Raw genomic sequence first — 19,543 nt, 5'->3', positions numbered from 1 at the left:
TGGAAGGGCTCCCCTAGGTATAAGTGTTTACATGATTAGAGCTATGCTCACATAACTTTTTCATCTCATTGGGTTCTTTTCAAAAAACAAATGGGCTTAAACATTTTTTCTAAAGTGTGCATACGAAGGGCTCCCCCTCCCTAGGTATAGTGCTATATAAGACCAAGTGAAATTGAAACATTAACTTTACTTACAAAAAGTGCCGTATGTATATTTTCAATCGTCATCACTTCAAAAGAAGTAAAAAAATATGAAATAAAATATGTTAAATCCATGATATTTAGCTTATGCGTTACAATCTTAGCCTTAAAAAATACAAAATATGAAAAAAATTTCAAAAAGTGGATGGTATACATTGATTCACGTTGATCATCTTCTCTTTGACTAGCCAGAACTCTCCTCTCCTCACTATATCCTACTAAAGGCAAGGTAAAAATTTGTTATAAAATCCTTACATAATAATCCAACGATTATCTTAAAGGATTAAATGAATATAACCCTTCTCATCAGTAAAGCTAGAGCAAGGTAAAAACTCTAACATGATATTCAAATATGTTTGAAGGGTTGAATATTATAACCCTTCTTGTCTAATCAAAAAGGTAAAAACTCTAACATGATATTCAAATATGTTTGAAGGGTTGAATATTATAACCCTTCTTGTCTAATCAAAAAGGTAAAAACTTCAGTTCACATAAGTGCGACTAATTGATCACACTAATGAAAGTTATCACTTGCCTAAGCTTGAAAAGAACTAGCCTCAATTCAAGTAAAACTGGCAAGAAACGCCATGCATCATTTGACCGAAGAATTTTCACTTATGAGGGAATATGTAGAAAAGATATATGACTCACTACACTAAACCTGTAACCATACTAGCTACTCAACAACTATCACTAATGTTATTAATGAAACAAAAACAGTTTACATACTAGCTACTCAACAAGTATTACATAATGTTATTAATGCTAATTTTTCTCAGACATAGAAAACTTTTCTATAAATAGGACATTAAGGAGTCGATATATCATTATATCTGAGAAAAATAAAGGGAAATTACAAACAAAAATACTAAACTAAACTCATTTAATTATCAAAGACATAACAAAATAAACAAGCATAGATGCAATATTGTAATTTACGGTCTACTAATCTACTAAAACTACACACATCTAAATAATCATCATGTAACCATTAGCACAATTTTCGAAAATTAAACCCATCTAGATAATCATCATGTAACCATTAGCACATACATGAAAAATGACACACTGGGTCACAATAAAATATACCCACAAAAAAAAATAACATTCAGGTTTTAAAACTTTAGACTTTATAAAATAACGAGATTTAAAATAATATCCTAGTAGATCAAAACCCTTCGATCTAGCTATAATTAAAATCTCAATTGCCAAGGTTAAAGAACAAGAAATCACGTTAATTTTAATTCCATAAAAATTATAGTGCCATCGTTATACACGTTAATTTTAATTCCACAAACATATAGAGTGCCATCACTCATATACCATTTCAATGCTCAAGGTCCTTTCAGTGGAGGAGGTAGGGAGACCACCAAGGTTAAAATTTGAAGGCCTACCCTAACCTTCAATTTGAAGGCTACAAACTAGGTACCTTTAAAAAAATAAATAGTTAAGTATAAAATTAAGAGAAATATTCAAAATGGTGGCCTTCTCTAGAGGTTTGAAGGTGCTTTGATGGCCTCAAGGCTTCAAATTTCAATTTCATCACTGCATCACTCCAGAGAAGTTGTGAAACTGAGTGAAAGGGAATCACCCAACTCCCCACCATATCCTGCATCAGAGATTTTACAAATAAAACGCTGCTTTTGCCATGCCCATGGGAGAAGAAGAACCAACAGCAGCAGCAGAAGAGCACGGTGTGGTGTCGCTGGTGACGCTCCGAGAGGAGAATCTGGGGCTGCTCAAGATTCTCAACGCCGTCCTCTTCCCCATCAACTACCAGCAAAAATACTACGCCCACGCTCTTGCTTCTGGAGACTTCTCCAAGCTAGGTAAATTATACCTTATACCCATCTTGCATTTAGGGTTTTTTCTTTTGCATTTTGCGTTTTGCTTTTCTGCTCCTTTTTTTTTTTTTGATTGATTGGGGTTTTGGGTTCAGCTTTCTATGGCGACACCTGCGTTGGATCTGTCACCTGCCGTGTTGAGAGAACATTTGGAGGGAGACGCCTGTACATCTTAACGTTGGGTGTTCTTGCGCCTTACAGAAGATTAGGAATAGGTGATTATCTCATCCCATCTGTCTTTAAAATTTGTTTCTCTTCCATTTTTTGTGTGTGTTGGTGGGGTGGGGTGGGGTGGGGGGGGAGATCGGTGGTGATCAGATGGCCATACGTCAAGGTTTGAGGGGGTAAGGTTGAGACAGAGGGCGAATAAGAATAACTCTTTCAACGTGTAGAGAAACTATCCCAAGAAGCTTTGAAGGGTTAATTGACGGGTCGGTTATTCGAACTTGAGCAAGTCCATGAGAGAGAGAGAAAGAAAGAAAGAAAGAAAGATATATTAAGCGTCTACTAAAGACCCAATGGGCCTATCAGACCATGAGAGAGAGAGAGAGAGAGAGAGAGAGAGAGAGAGAGAGAGATTAACATCTAGAAAAGACCCCAAAAGCGATATAATAATCAGCAGATGATCCTATGTAGAATGAGATATGCCGTGATAAGCTAATGACGACACCCGCCTCGGTTAGAACTATTTGATCGTGGGAGGGAATGTTAGGCCTCAAAAATGCGAACGAGAAGACCACTGCTTTAGGCCCAAACAGGTGTGCACACACATGTCCACAAGGGTGTGCCGATGCCTTTCAGGTTCCATGGACATTCACATAATAGGCCAAACCAAACAATGTCATATGAATAAAATAAGCGTCAAACACGCATATGAATGCATTATGCTTTAGGCCCAAACAGATGTGCACACGTGTCCAACATTTGCCTTGCTCATCAAGTATGCAAGTGCAAGCTCACGGGGTTTTTCGACAATAGCATCAAAGGTAACATGATGTGTAGTAGCCTAAGCCTTGGATTCCAAGACTTTCTGCACGTCTGGGTCATCTCTCAAAGCTCTAAGCTTTTGTGCCTCTTTCATCAAGCCATCCAAGAAGATATCCTCATTTCAGATATTTGTTCTATCCCTCAGCTCATGGTAAAGTGCTCTGATACAAATGTAATGGGGCAAAGCGTGTTGCTTGGAATCAATTAGCAAGATTAAACACTAATCATGGTACAACCACAAACGACTCAAATAAATTGTACACCACACTAGGGGCGGATCGCGCCCCCCCCCCCTTCCCCCTTCTCCCTTTCCCCCTTTGACATGCACCCATGCACTAAGGTGCAGTGTGACACACTGGTTCATCATCAGAGCTATACTTATACAGAAAGTAATGACCCCATTGTGAGGTGGAGTTACACAAGCCTTGGTCATACAATGATGGTGGTGATGTCCTGTTGTCTGTACAATCTTGTGATGAAGAGGGAGAGAGTCGCTTCCTTGTCCTTGTGCGTGGGAGAATACCAAGCATATGAATATATAGAGGGTGCTTGCTTTTTCACGCTTTTATCAAAAGCTTTGATGAGTTTTTAATGATTTCCTTTTGTCCACTTAGCAAGCTCATGCTTATTAGAAAGGTGCCCACACATGTAATATCCATGGCCTTTGGCATGACTTGGGTGCCCTCCACCTTGTGATGTGTGAAAGCCTTTTTTACTCACGAGCCATTTTATTAGATGCCCACCCTCTTTTGTTAATGAGTATGTACCTACACATACCAATGTTATGGACAATAAACCCCATAATGCTATAAATTAAGTTTAGTGCGTACTTATCACCTGCAAAACCCATAAGACCACTGTGTTAGGCCTAAACAAGTGTGCATGAAGGAGATAGCACATGCGGAAGCATAAACAGTAAACATATGAGAGAGTGCAGAGGAGATTGAGAGAGTTGGACAAGATCACATTTTATAAGCAGTTAAGCTTTACAATGGCAATGGCCAGCAACTGAGTGTTGAACTATGTGCAAGGGAAATGGATGAATTGAAGGAGCTCTGAAGAGCTCAGCTGAAAATTAGGGTTTCATGTGGGAGACACACTTAGAGAGAAGGAGAGAGAGAGAGAGAGAGAGACATGTGGGGATAAGTCAACTCATCAAGTGTGAGTGTGTGACTCCCAGAGTCACATGGGGACGGGGGACAGGGACGGGGACGGGGACAGGGACGGGGACGGGGAAGTGCCGTCCCGGGGACGGGGTCGGGAACGGCAAAAAAAAACCTCTTTTTTAAAAGCAATTTAGGAGTTGTATGCATGACATACATATAGAGACACACTTTGAACAAAATTTTACACCGAATAGACAAAAAAACAAGAGTCATTTTGAGCAAAATGCGCTAATAAAACATCGATGGCACACTGATTATGTGATTGATAGTCTGATAGATACAAAGAGATAAGTACATGCCTCATGAGCAGTGAGGGTTACAAAAAAGAGTGGGTACAAAATAGAGATACTAGATAGATCATAGATGATAGATCACAATAGATCATGGCCATTGGCAGTGGGCACAAAAAAGGTGAGATGGCTCAAGGCTCAAGAGTCAAGTCTCAAGCTCTTGAAGTGCTAGCCTCGCGGGAGGCTTGGAAGTCGAAGTCGTCGATGCCATTTGAAGCCTCCTCCTCCCCCTCAGGCTGTAGCTCCTCCTCTACCTCCTCAAGATGCTCCTGAGCTGCAGGATCCTGCTGTGCCATCTCCCATTCGGTGAAGGGGATCCTCCTTCCCTGTTGCTGTCGCACATAGCATGCGCAAGTTAGCGCTCACAAAAACCAAATCACTTGCCCTTTGCACTTCAAGGCGGTTCCTCTTCTTAGAGGCAATGTGACTGTAAACGCTCCAAAGTTGCTCCAAGTAACTAGAGCTCACAGCCTGGCTAAGGATGCGAATAGCCAAGCGCTGCAACTCCGGCCCATCTGATCCGTAATCCTCCCACCAAAGAGGAGACCCAATCTTGAGGCGGTCAAGCTGTGCATCTAAACATCCAAAAGATCCCTGCCGCGTCCTGTACTGAGATAGCTGGTCTCTGATCTTCCGCCTGATGGTAGGGTCGGGCTCTAAGCGCTCCAAAAGGATCCGCCATCCCCTGCTTACTTCCTTGTCGGCCTCTTGCTTTCTGCCCTGGAACTCTGGATCAACCACAAAGGCAGCCGCATGAAGAGGGGAGTAGTAGGAGTTCCACCTGGACTCACATAATGAGTGGATCTCCTCAAACTCGGCCCTGTCGGGCACAAGCTGCTCCTGTGACTCGATCATGCGATCCATGGCCTCATAGACCTTGCCGATACATGGTTCACGGCCGTCAATGACTCGTAGAAGGTGAACAATAGGCTTGCCGCTTGACCAAGGCGTCGAGTGTCTTCACCTTCTCCCACCAAGTGGCATCGTCGGCGCGATCTCGGCACGTTCTCCCTGTTGCCGATTTTGACTGCGGCATGGCAGAAAATTCATCACTAAGGAAAAGCCCTCTTAGGGCTCCGCCACATGTAGACAAGCGGCCTAGCATGAGGAAGTTGTATGCAAACCTTGTCTCAGAATACTTGAGGAGGGAAAGAGTGCTCCTTTTAGAGAACTCATGTCGCAGCCTTTGGTGGTTGAGGACAAAGGATACAAGCTGGTTAGCCTCCTCAATGGTGGGTGCAATCCATGGCAAGGCACCTATGTCTTTGAGGAGGTTGTTGAGACAATGGGCCATGCAAAAAGAAACTGTGATGGATGGATACATTGACTCAATAATGGTCCCGGCTGCCCTATTTGACGCCTCTCCATCCGCCACCATGCCGACCACAAGCTCCGGCCCAATGACCTCGATCGTGGACGCCCATTCCGCGGCAAGCACATCCACGGCCTTCCCAGTGCCACTCGCATCATGTGACTCGATGAAGTACACTTTGCCCCTTGAGTAGGCCACCACTCCATGGATGGAGCGCTTGCGCGTGTCACTCCATCCGTCTACAATGAGAGAGACTCTGTTAGTCTCCCACGTTGCCTTTGTATCCGCCGCCGCGTGCTCAACGGCCAACTTCTCCCTATCAAGCAAAGTGGTGCGAATCTTTTCCGATGAAGGTGGCACATAAGAGGGGCCATATTCCCCGATCTTTGTGGCCATCTCACGGAAGTAAGGAGACCTATTTCAAGTAAGGAAAACCATGTAGCATGTTAGCTTTTTTTGGCAATATGACAAATGCTTTGAAGCACGAGACATTAAAAAAAAAAAGAGTGAAGAGAATTGAGTCTCGACTCTCACCGTGCCGCTTGAAACGCAATGTGGTCGTGGTAGAAGAACCTAGCCACCGACCTATCCACCTCATCCTTCAATTTTGGGTTCCAATTCTCGTTAAGAGTGGATTGACGGCGGATGGGAATGGAGGCACCCGATGTGGATGGAGTGGACTTGAATGGTTGAGAGCTTGAAGCAAGATTTGGGTTCCTCTCCACCTCATTCGCGTCGGTTGCTCTCGTGCTCTCACCACATCATGAGGATCAACGGCAACATGTCGCCCTCTCTTTGCCGCCTCGGCCGCCTCATAAACCTTGAGCTTCTCAAGAAGCTCCGCTCGCTTCTCAGGAGTAATGCGTGCGCAAAATTGCACTTGATGACCGGCCTCGTGCAAAAAGTGAGCTCGCACTTTGTTGGCGCCGCCACTTCTCTTGTAGGAACAAAGCTTGCAATTCCATGCCCTTGAACCACCGCCCACTCCACGACTAGTGTAGTGGACCTCATCCCACCATGACCATGTGCGCACCGCCGGCCTCCTTCGTGAAGAGCCCGCAACGGAAGATGTGGCGGCGGCGCCTTCACCTTGAGATGCCATGAATGATGATAGTGTGAGAGAGAGGGAAGAAGGGTGCAATAGAGAGTTGCAAGTTGCCGCTTGACTCTTGAGGCTTGCAAGTCTCAAGAGGGATCGATCATGGAACTTGGAGAGAGAGAGAGAGAGAGAGAGAGAGAGAGAGAGAGAGAGAGAGAGAGAGAGAGATGGCTTGGAAGTTGGCACAATGTAGATAGTATAGAGAGAGAGAGAGGGCTAACTTGCCACTTGGGCCTTGAGGCTTGGACAATGGACCTTGGAACTTTGGAAGCTTGAGGCTTGAAGCTTCAAACTTGAGTGTGGAGAAAAGTCCTAAAGTGTGCCTTCTTTTATAGCTGGAAATTTGCCCGTTTCTGGCCGTTTTCTGCCCGTTTCTGACCGTTGGAGGCGTCCCCTCACCGCGTCCCCTGCCTGTCCCGCGTTTCGGGAACGCGTCCCCGGGACGACTTCCTGCGTCCCCAGTCTGCACCGCGTCCCTTGCGCGCCCCCCCCCCGTCCCCGTCCGTCCGCGTCCCCACGTCCCGTGTCCCTAAGGGCCGTCCCCGCGTCCCCGTGCGACTCTGGTGACTCCCCTATCACACATGTATATTTGCACTAGTACACATAGTGCACTTAGTACATTAAATGTACTAAGTGTACTATGTACTATAAAACACATGGGCTTGTACACACTATAAGGGTGGGCATAATGCCTTTATCCCAACAACCTCCCACTTAAAGGCAAAGTGCCCTTAAATGAAGGAAAAGAAAAAATCAGCATGTACATGATAATATACAAGGCCATATCAAGGCTGAAATTGGCCTCATCCAATGCCCATCAAGTGTCTGCAATGAGCAAATCGCTCTGGAGGCAAACTCTTTGTCAACAGATCAGCCGGGTTGTCATCCGTATGAATCTTGACAAGCTGAATTTGCTTGTTCTCTATCACCTCTCTGATGAAGTGATACTTCACATCCACATGCTTCGTCTTTGCATGAAAGACAGGGTTCTTTGCCAACTGGATGGCACTCTGACTGTCACAATGCAACAATGGAATATCCCCTGTATAACCCAAATCAACCACTAACCGAGATAGCCATAATGCCTCCTTGCAAGCCTCTGTGGGTGCAATATACTCGGCCTCTGTAGTAGATAAGGCAGTGCACTTCTGCATCCTGGATATCCATGACACAGCACCTCCTGTGAATGTAAACACATAACCGGTAGTAGACTTCCGGTTATCTGGATGACCGGCATAATCCGAATCCGTGTAACTATGCACTAATGCATCCTGTTTGCCAAAGCATATGCACATATCCTGTGTGCCTTTCAGGTATCTCATGACACCTTTCACTGCATCCCAATGCTTCTTGCCAGGTTTGGCCATGTATCTAGAAACCACTCCCACTGCAAATGCAATGTCCGGCCTGGTAGCAACCATGGCATACATGAGACTGCCACAAGCTGAAGCATACGGAATCTTGGCCATATCAGCCCTGTCACTATCCGACTGTGGGCTGTCCATAGCACTGAGTTTCACATATGGAGGCAAAGGAGTACTAGTCTTCTTCCCCCCATCCATATTGAACCTCTGCAAAACTTTCTCAATGTATTCCTTCTGAGACAAATACAACACATGCTGATTTCTGTCCCGAAGTATCCGCATACCCAAAATGTGATTTGCATCACCCAAATCCTTCATATCAAAGGTCTGATGCAGCCTCTTCTTCAAGGCATCCATCTCTTTATGAGATTTCCCGGCAATCAACATATCATCAACATACAAGATGAGATCAATAGACTGCCATCCAAAGCTTTCTTGGTGTATAAGCAGTGATCTATGTCACTCCTCCTGAAATCTTGGGATTTCATGAATGTATCAAATTTATGATACCATTCCCTCGGTGCCTGTTTGAGCCCATAAAGACTCTTTTTCAGCTTGCATACAAGCTTCTCCTTTCCATTCACTGCATAACCCTCTGGCTGTTGCATATATATCTCCTCATGGAGATCACCGTGAAGAAAAGCAGTCTTTGTTAGAAGTCATCTCCTGTCTATATTCATACACCAGGGCCTCTGTTGTGGGTGTGCCCGCCCTGTATAAGGTGTTTTATCATTTTTCCACACTCCCCGTATTTTTCCCTATTTTTTCCCATTTTTCCTAGTGGTGGGGAGGGTTGCCAGAGGATGCCAGGAGCACTCCAGTGCTGGCCGACTGCATGTTTATCAGTCGTGGGCTACTGGGCTGCTGGCCGACTGGAGTTTCTCAGTCGTGGGCACCTGTCTGCTGGCCGACTGCATTTATGCAGTCGTGGGACCATTTTCAGCAGTCGTGGGCACTTCATATGCTGGCCGATTGCTCTTCCAGGGATGTATATATAGGCCCCTTGCCCCCACCACTTCCTCATTCAGTTTTCTCGGGATCTTGTGTATAGAGAAGAGTTTACACACCTATCTCTCTGTGTTTCTTGTGCTGTTTATTTTCTGCAGTCTACTTGCTCTTGTCTACCCAAGTTTGGTTATCATTTCCGCTGCATATTCTGATATGGTATCAGAGCCCTAGGCTCTAGACAGATCTTGGGCGTTTTTCTGAGCAAGAGGGGGAGCGTTAGGCTGCTGATTGGTGGACTGTTTTGGGCTGAACGGGAAGAGAAGGTGCAAGAGGAAGGCAGGCCAAGGTGCTGGACAGCCACTTGCAGGTTTACAGATTTTTTCCCACCCACCCACCCTTTCAGGTTACTCTCCGCGATGGCAGATTTACTAGAGATGGCTGAGAAGCACGTGAAGATTCCGACTCTCCCCACGTTCCCAGTGGATCGTCAGTTGGACGGGTCCAATTACGGCATCTGGAAGGTCATGATGGAGTCGGTGCTGGAGTCATATGACCTTGCTGATTTTATCATCATTGGGGTGCCACGGCCGGAAGCTGAGGAAGGGGAGTTACTCTCGATGAGGAAGGACCGAGAGGCACAGGCACATATGTGGGACCGTGTCAATGCCAGGGTCCGGTCGTTTATTTTCCTCAATTGCACACCACAAGTGATCAATCATGTGAAGCACATGACGCTGGCGAGAGGCATATGGGAGCACTTGGCTTCTTTGTATAACAGGGTATCCCCCATGAAACGGATCTCCTTGGAAATGCAGATGCGGGTTATGAACCCTGCAAAGTCTTCGACGATGCGGGAACACATCAACAAGCTGCAGGCCCTTCAGCAGGAAGTCCTACAAGCTGGGAAAGAGATATCATCTGAAGATATGGCCATCACTTTGCTTTCCCACTTGCCTGGTCAGTATTCTGCTTTCTATTCCTCGTTGATCACGAGTGGCAGGCTCAGCACCATTACTTGGGAGGAGCTTGTGCCAATGGTCTTGGACCAGGAGGAACGTTTCACGAACCCTCCTCATGGCGGAGGTTCGGAGGCCTTAACTGGCCAACGGTCGAAAGGCCGGAATAACAACAAGGGCAAAGGGAAGGCTTCACCGGAGAAGTCTTCTAAGAAGAAGCCTGATCCAGAACGAGAGAAGCTGAAGGCCGAAAGATCTTGTAATGATTGTGGCGAGAAGGGCCACTACTGGAGGAAGTGCCCTAAGCGGACAGGGAAGAGTGCTGATTCCTCAGCCTCAGCTGGAAAGACTCCGGCATTTGTGCACTTAGAGATGGTGGACTCTGATGCTTCATCATCTTCGAGCGAGGAGGCAGTTGGCTTCACCGCGAAGGATACCCGGGAATGGATTCTCGACAGTTGTGCTTCCAGGCACATGACTCCATCCCGTGACTTCTTTCTGGATCTGAAACGGCAGTCAGGTCGTATCTTTATTGGCGATAACTCCACTATTCCGATACATAGTGAGGGCCGGATGGAGATTATTCCCGACGGCAAGGGGGGCAAGCATGCTTCCCGTGTTCTTTATGTGCTTGCTCTGGGTTTTCATCTTCTGTCAGTGCATGAGGTATGCAAGACTGGCTTTCGGGTGGAATTTGAGGAGCATTCAGTTGCTCTAAGGGACCGTGAGACAGACAAAGTTGTTTGGGAAGGCGGTGTGGAGAATGGCATCTACAAGCTCTCTGCACGCTCCTCATGGAGATTTGTGGCACTTTCGTTTTGGCCACTTAAATGTGGATGCTTTGCGGCGCACCTTGCGGGACCAGATGGTGGTTGGCTTGCCAGATGTTGGTAATAGGCAAGGACGCTGCAGTTCTTGCATACGTGGTAAGCAGCACAGGGAATCCTTTCCGAAGCAGGCTTCCAGGCGGGCTTCGCAACCATTGGAGTTGATTCACACTGACTTGTGTGGACCTCAGCAGATACCATCTTTGGGAGGATCTCTCTACTTCATGCTGCTTGTTGATGATTGTACCAGATTCACGTGGGTCTACTTTCTTTCCTAGAAGGACCAGGCTTTTGCTCGGTTCAAGGATTGGCACGTGATGGTGGAGAAAGAGTCTGGATATCAGGTTAAGACTCTCAGGGCTGATAAAGGAGGTGAATTCTCCTCGACTGTATTTTTCAGGTTTTGTGCAAATCATGGCATAAAAAGGGAATTGGCCAATACCGGATCGCCTTCGGAGAATGGAGTTGTTGAACGAAAGAACAGGACTGTGGTGGAGATGGCGAGGACCATGTTGGAGCATCGTGATCTTCCTCGTCCACTTTGGGGTGAGGCTGTGGCAACAGCTGTCCATACCATTAACCGCTCTCCGACGACTTCTGTACCCCATATGACTCCATTTGAGGCATATTTTGGCAGGAAACCCGATGTCTCGCACTTCCGTGTCTTTGGGAGTGACGCGTATGTACATACGTGTATGTACATATTCCGAAGAAGCAGAGGGGGAAGCTTGACTCCAAGTCCCGCAAGCTGGTATTTGTGGGGTATAACTCTCTTTCCAAGGGATACAGGTTGTATGATCCAGAGAGGAACGAGATTGTTGTCAGCCGAGATGTGGTCTTTGACGAGCATGTTCCAGCCTCCACTGTCGAGGAGCCGCCACTTCTTGGAGATCCAGAGGAGTCTGATGATGATTCCCAGTCTATCACTCTAGTTGATCCACCTCAGTCATCAAAGGAGGTTGAGCCCGTAGCTGGAGTTGAGCCCCCGCGACCACAAGAGGCTCCACGATCTGTTCGAGTACCTAGGTGGTTGTTAGACACCCTTCGGGAGTCGGGTGTCACGGAGCTACCCTCCGAGTGGACCACAGAGGACGGCCCTCGAAGATCATATCGAGTCCGAGATAAAAGCAACACGGCGGAGCTTCTTCAGGTGAACTATGCTTTGATGTCTCGTATCATGCGGGACAAAGAGCCCACTTCCGTAAAGGAAGCCCTTTCACAGGATACTTGGAGGAAAGCCATGCAGGTGGAACTTGATGCCATCGAGAAGAACAACACTTGGGAGTTGGTTCCGAGGCCGTCGAAGCGGTCAGTCATTGGTGTCAAATGGATCTTTAAGACCAAATACGCGTCTGATGGGTCGGTGGACAAGCACAAAGCCAGACTTGTGGCTAAAGGTTATGCTCAGCGGCCAGGCATCGACTACGAGGATACCTTTGCATCGACAGCGCGGATGTCCACGATTCGGACCGTTCTTGCCCTTGCTTCTTCTCAGAGGTGGCCCGTGTATCAAATGGATGTAAAATTTGGGTTCCTTAATGGTGACCTGCAGGAGGAGGTGTACGTTGAGTAGCCTCCCGGCTTTATTGTTCCAGGATCGGAGGGGATGGTCGTAAGGCCTTGTATGGTCTTAAGCAGGCTCCCAGGGCTTGGAATCAGAAGATTGATTCCTTCTTTATTCGGACTGGATTTCAGAGATCGGTTGCAGATCCGAACCTGTATCTCTTTCGGGAACGCGGCATGGTCATGCTTATCATCCTTTATGTTGATGATCTCATTCTCACCGACGGTCATGTGGAGCACATTGGAGTGACGAAGGCTGCCTTGTCAAAGGAGTTTGAGATGACTGACTTAGGCTTACTCCACTTCTTCTTGGGATTGGAGATCTGGCAGACCCAGAGGGGGTTTTTCGTCTCTCAGCAGCGGTATGTTCATGAGTTGCTTGAGGCCTTTGGGATGGAGAATTGCAAGCCTATTACTTCGCCGATGGACCCGAACACAAAGTTAACCGTTACAGATCCTTGTGAGCCAGTTGATGCCTCGCAGTACTGGAAGTTGGTTGGTTCATTGAACTGGTTGCTGAACACCAGATTGGACTTGAGCTTCTCCGTGGGGCTGTTGAGCTCTTTTATGCAGACGCCATTGAAGACTCATTGGGACGCAGGATTGCGGATCTTGCGGTATCTGCAGAGTACGAAGGATCTGGGACTCTTTTACATAGGAGGGAATGGAGTCAAGCTCCAAGGTTGGAGTGACTCAGATTGGGGAGGAGATCCAGACACGAGGAGATCTACTTCAGGATACAGTTTTACCCTCGGCTCAGGAGCAGTTTCTTGGAGCAGCAAGAGGCAGCCAACTATTGCCCTTTCTTCGACAGAGGCAGAGTATCGGGTTGCTTGTGGTGCTGCTTGTGAGGTTGTATGGCTGCGGAGGCTGCTAGGCGAGATTGGGTTTCCACAAAGGGAGCCCACAGTCATCCAGTGCGATAACCAGAGTTGTATAGCTATTGCTCGGAACCCGGTTTTCCATGCCCGGACCAAGCATATAGAGATACAGTATCACTTTGTAAGTGAGAAGATCTTGGTTGGTGACATCTTGCTACTTTATTGTTCGACGGAGGACAATGCGGCGGACCTCTTCACGAAGTCTCTACCTCAGGCTACGCTCAGGCGGCACTCCAGCTCCCTTGGGTTGGTTTCACAGCCAGGAGCTGAGAGGGGGTGTTAGAAGTCATCTCCTGTCTATATTCATACACCAGGGCCTCTGTTGTGGGTGTGCCCGCCCTGTATAAGGTGTTTTATCATTTTTCCACACTTCCCGTATTTTTCTCTATTTTTTCCCATTTTTCCTAGTGGTGGGGAGGGTTGCCAGAGGATGCCAGGAGCACTCCAGTGCTGGCCGACTGCATGTTTATCAGTCGTGGGCTACTGGGCTGCTGGCCGTCTGGAGTTTCTCAGTCGTGGGCACCTGTCTGCTGGCCGACTGCATTTATGCAGTCGTGGGACCATTTTCAGCAGTCGTGGGCACTTCATATGCTGGCCGATTGCTCTTCCAGGGATGTATATATAGGCCCCTTGCCCCCACCACTTCCTCATTCAGTTTTCTCGGGATCTTGTGTATAGAGAAGAGTTTACACACCTATCTCTCTGTGTTTCTTGTGCTGTTTATTTTCTGCAGTCTACTTGCTCTTGTCTACCCAAGTTTGGTTATCATTTCCGCTGCATATTCTGACAGTCTTCACATCCATCTGAATCAAATCCAGATCATCATGAGCAACCAAAGCTAATACAGCTCTAAGTGTGGTCATTTTGACCACTGGAGAGAAGATCTCATCAAAGTCCACACCATATTCCTGCTTGAAGCCCTTAGCCACTAACCTGGCTTTGTATCTTGGCTTTGCATCAGGTGCAACTTTGAGCCTGTAAACCCACTTGCATGGCAAAGCCTTCTTGCCTGTAGGCAAATGCACCAACTTCCATGTTCCATTTTTGTGCAGAGAATCCATCTCTGACTTCATGGCACGCTCCCAAAGAGCCTTGTCTGCCCTCTGTAAAGCCTCCTTATAACATGAGGGCTCCCCACAGTCAGTGAGCATCAAGTAGTCAACCCCTGGAACAAACCTGTCAGGGGCTCTGGAGGGTCTTGTGGACCTCCGTACCCAATGACCATCATTTGCAGGTTGCTGTCCAGCCTGCATATCACCTATTGGTGGCTCCTGTTCCATGCCATAAGGTTGAAATATCATGCCCGGTATCTCCTCTAACTGTGGAATATCCATAGGGATATCTTCTGCCATCTCTGGCTGTCCATTTGGACCATTTTCAGCACCATTTAAGGGCTGGTTTTGATGCTGTAATGGCTGATTTACAGCCCTTGGTTGTTGTCCATGATGTCCATCATCATCAAAGATGACTTTGCCAGGCTCCTGTTGCCTTGCAGGCTCCTTATACATGCATGTTTCATCAAAAATGACATCATTGTTGCGTATAATCTTTCTATTCACTGGATCCCAAAGTCTATACCCCATTTCTCCTCTGTCACCATATCCTAGGAATATGCATTTGTGAGACTTAGGATCAAGTTTGGTCCGTATTTCCCTGCGTATGTGCACGTACGCAACACAACCAAACACTCTCAAGTGCTTGTAGGACGGAGGCTTCCTTGTCCATACTGACAAACAAGTCTTTGCAACCTGTGACATGAAAGGAGGCACCTGAATCAATGATCCATGAGTGCATACCATGACCATCTCCTGCAAGGAGTGAATGGGCATCAAGTGAAGACGTGAATAGGACTTCATCCTCACTGTCACTTGCATGTGACACATTGACTTCTTCAATCTTGACTCCACTTTTGCCCTTTGGCTTTGCATCTTTGGCTTCATCTTTGTCTTTGTCTTTTCCTTTGCCCTTTTCCTTTTGATCATTCTTCCATTTGTAGCATTGCTTTTTGATATGTCCCTTCTTGCCACAATAATGGCATTTCAAGTCCTTTTTGGAGCGGGACTTGCTCCTTCCCCGTTCTTGGCTTTTACCCCTTTGTTGGGATCTCCCACGTGCATTCATTGCATTGGACTTTCCAACAGAGTTGTTTTTCCTGTTCATCTCCTCTTGAAGGAGAGCACCCTCCACATCTGCATATGACAGCATAGCATTTGAATTGCTAGTGGCTGTCCTGAATGTGTCCCAACTCTCTGGCAAAGTGCATAAGAGAAAGGTGGCTTTGAACTCATCGTCCATTGCCAACTTTTGATTGATAACCTGGCTGACAACACCATTAAACTCATTTAGATGGGCTGTCATAGACGCCCCTTCCTTCATTTGAAGACCTATGAGTTTCTTCAACCAATACACTTTGCTTGAGGCACTTTGCTGGGCATACAAGTCCTGCAATCTTTGCCACATTCCCCAAGTTGTCTTGTCTTCACGTATGCTGAAAAGTAAAGTGTCTGACACAGACAACATGATGGTGGATCTTGCTAGCTCATCCATATCTTCCCATTCTTCAGCGGTAAGAGAAGCGGGCATTACACCCCTTTCTTTGATGGGCTTGTGCTGCTTCTTCTGGAGCAACACATTATAGCACTGGGTTTGCCAAATATCATAATTATGTGAGCCTTCAAGCTTTTTGATGTGAAGCAATGAAGAGCTCTCACCTGTGGTTGCCATAGCAATATGCAACCTTTGTCAATGCCTGACTCCCTGCAAGATGTGCAAACACTGCACCAAAGCACACAAAGTGCTCACAGTTGTTCTCCCAAAGTTTATCTCCCACTGCGGAAGCACAAATGCAATTCTCCTCCCACTGAATGTGATAAAATCACCAAAATCTGGTTGCTGCAGATTTATGACAGCACCTTAGATGTGCTCTGTTCCCCTTCCAAAGTACTGTACAACAGTACTAAGTGCTCACCAATGATGTACCAAATCTGTACCGGCAAGTACAGCAGCTGAAAATGAGCCTTTTCCTCACTCAAATCAATGTACAGCCATGCCAAAACTTGTGCAAAGTTGTACCAAATCTGTACCAGCAAGTACAGTTGCAATAAATGCTCTCCTGGCTGTCCAAATGAGTGAAAATCAGACCTTGACAGTCCTCACCACTGCATACAACAGTCCCGGACAGAAATTGAGCAAAAGCCCCTTGACTGCAAGTGGATTTCTGAGGGTTCAAGGCATAAAAGTCTTCCCTGCTGCTTTGCTAAGCTCAACAAGCATAAAATCTTAAAAAGCTCCTTGATTCAAGATCAATTTCTGATCATACATGGTACATTAACGCACATGAAGGCATCCAGAGTCTTCACAATGCTTCCCTCTGGCCACATATACATCCAATACATAAAAGCCCCTTGATTTACAGGCACATTGAGTGCTTGACAGGCATTAACACATTGCCCAAAGCATCAAATGCCAGTGCCTGCATGCAAATCAACCCAATCGGCACAAAAGCCCTTTGATCCGCACTCCAATTTCCTGCAATTTTGCCCCAAATGTGAGATTGCTCACATCATACAGCATGTATGCATGCCCAATGGCACAATTACATCAAAAGCTCCAAATTTTGACACCCAATTTCCTGCAAATTGACCCGGAATGTGACCAATGTCACCCAATTTTGCCAATTTTGCTCAAAATCTGAGCCATTTGGACCTGTACCTGCTCAATTGATGAAAATAAACAAGCAAATCCCAAAATTGAAGGCAAATACCTCTGAAATCAGCTGATTTCTGTTGCAGAAAAGGAGGGGGGCGTCAAATTTGCTGACTCGTGAAGGAGCTGATGTTGCTGCTCTCAAGCCCGCTGCTGTGGCTGCCTCCTTTCTCCAATGTGAATCTGGCCTTCGGGCTGAAGCCTGCGGGCAGCAGCATGGGGAAGGTGCAGGCGTACAAGGTGACCTTCAAGACCCCGGCTGGAGAGTCGTGCAGGTGTGAACGACTTTGTCCGAAGGGGCTGCGTGTGGGCGGCGGGAGCTTTACGGGGACACGTAAACGTGCCGGAGGCGCTCTGTGGTGGCGGGTTGTGCTCGCCTAGCCTGGCTTCGACGGCTCGCTCGTAGGCGTGTTCTTCTGAGTATGGACGCCCGCCTGCCTGCATGCGCGTATCCGCCTAGTTGCTCTAATATCGCTATTGGTCCTATAAGCGCACAAACGCACACAAGTGATGGTGATGGCGAGGGCAGGCTTGGCTCTGGCAATAGCTGCGGCTGCGAGTGATAGTGGTGGCCAACCTTGCTTGTTTAAGCGCAGACAGGCTGGCGCACTTCTCCAATGCTGGCGTACCTCGAGCTGGTTTGCCCTGTTCTGCACACAGCAGCTTCACATGTGCCTTAGCACCTACACAAGCTTCTGCCCACGCAGCACACCCAGGCGACCAGTTCTGATGCAGCACGCAGGTTCGTACAGTACACGCAGGCTCTGATACCAGTTGAAGGAGCACTGAAGAGCTCAGCTGAAAATTAGGGTTTCATGTGGGAGACACACATAGAGAGAGAGAGAGAGAGAGAGAGAGAGAGAGAGAGAGAGAGACATGTGGGGATAAGTCAACTCATCAAGTGTGAGTGTGTGACTTCCCTATCACACATGTATATTTGCACTAGTACACATAGTGCACTTAGTACATTAAATGTACTAAGTGTACTATGTACTATAAAACACATGGGCTTGTACACACTATAAGGGTGGGCATAATGCCTTTACCCCAACATGAATGAGTGAATAATTGGGAACTCCTTATATAGTGCAATAGGGACCTGGCCGACTGCCTCTAGGGCTGTCCGACTGGCCTTGGACAAAATAAATAGGAGAAAATAGATAAAATACCAAATAAATGGTAGATCCCCAAAACACCGAGATGCACAAATTCTAACACCCCCCCTGCAGCTCATAGTGTGCAAGAGTCGGAAGAAGATAAGTCGATGAAGATGCAACCATGGACCCTCAAGCACCGCGAATATTGGAATCACCTCGGAGAGAGCATCCACCAACCTGTTTTCTCGAAACAAGATGCCACCACGAACAGCAAGGAACTTTGCCACAAATTCCTACACAAGTGTGCAGTGAACTCCAAGAATAGATGATGAGCTGTTGGACACACCGCGCCCATAATCCCCAACAATGGACGGAACACATCACGTCCCAAAAGCCTCGAACAATGAACTTGGAACAGATCCAGTTCATAATCTCTGCTGTACCAAAGATAACCATGTCTTGCCAGATGTCTAATGCTTGGAACTCCGAATCACGGTCCCCATGCACCAGTAGGTGGAGCTGTAATCAGCCCCCTCTCCCGCCCACAAGCCTCTTTTGGCTGGAAGCACATGGGGGGAAACTGCATGTGTACTAGAGACGCACACCATCTAGGGTCTCTTGAGCCGGAAGCGCCCTGGGAGCCCTAGAAGTGGTACTAGAATCTGTATCACTATCCTGTGTCGTGTCTTTGCCTTTATTCTGAGATGAAGCCTTGCCCTTGGTCTTGTCCTTCTTCTTGGACAAACAATCTTTGGGGGATAGATAGCCTCTTTTTCCACAAGTAAAGCAGCGACTCCGACCTTTCTTATGAACTGAGGAAAGTGCCTGGTCAGAACTGTTGACTGACACCTTCAATTTACCATGTGAGATGAGAACGGACTCCTCCTCCAAAAGTAGGGAGCTAAGATCATCAAAATCCAACTGAGTGGATGTGACTTTGCACCGCAAAGATCGAGAATTCACATCATAGTCCGGAGGAAGCTTGGTGAGGATAAGAGCAGGTAGTTGAGAAGAGGACAAAGCAGCACCCATAGCCAGTAACTGGTCATGGATAACCTTGGCCTTCATGAGAAAAGACTGCATTGAATTGTTTTCAGGGAATAACAAACCGTAGAGTTGTCTCTGCAAGGTAGCTGCCCTCATCGATGAATCTCGTGCAAAGAGATCCTCCAATTTTGACCATACGTGATGAGCACTGGTAAGAGTTTGCACGGCCGGTGAGACTTCCTCTGTGATGGTCCGCACAAGCACAGAATGCGCCTTCAAGTCCCGATTCTCCTAGTCCATGGTCACAGGGGACGTGG

General features: G+C 46.9%; 2 protein-coding genes across 4 annotated transcripts in view; one reads left to right on the top strand and one right to left on the bottom strand.

Annotated features, from left to right (window-relative positions):
- Positions 1-1,716: 1,716 nt before the first annotated feature.
- The window catches only part of LOC147626335 (uncharacterized), a 56,056-nt gene continuing 38,229 nt past the window's right edge, over positions 1,717-19,543 (top strand). For 2 of the 3 annotated variants that reach the window (XM_086816481.1, XM_086816480.1), the window contains exons 1-2: positions 1,717-2,029; positions 2,140-2,259. In XM_086816481.1, the coding sequence (XP_086672607.1) occupies positions 1,849-2,029; positions 2,140-2,259 (301 nt within the window). In that variant the 5' untranslated portion in view covers positions 1,717-1,848. The remainder of the gene's footprint in view (positions 2,030-2,139; positions 2,260-19,543) is intronic. The other variant, XM_086816479.1, reaches the window with a different exon arrangement.
- On the bottom strand, positions 5,389-6,742 carry LOC147626336 (uncharacterized). Its single transcript, XM_086816221.1, has one exon. It carries the CDS (start codon positions 6,193-6,195, stop codon positions 5,389-5,391), a length of 807 nt encoding a protein of 268 aa, XP_086672347.1. The 5' UTR covers positions 6,196-6,742.

Source organism: Cibotium barometz, chromosome 22 (assembly GCF_041138505.1).
Source record: "Cibotium barometz isolate CiBa-2024 chromosome 22, ASM4113850v1, whole genome shotgun sequence".
NCBI classification, from domain to species: Eukaryota; Viridiplantae; Streptophyta; class Polypodiopsida; order Cyatheales; family Cibotiaceae; genus Cibotium; species Cibotium barometz.
The sequence above is the reverse complement of the archived record's forward strand: the minus strand, read 5'-3'. Positions and strand labels throughout refer to the sequence as shown.

What these genes read in the sequence shown, in the direction of transcription:
- LOC147626336 (XM_086816221.1), bottom strand. Translation starts at nt 6,195, where the DNA reads ATGGCCACAAAGATCGGGGAATATGGCCCCTCTTATGTGCCACCTTCA.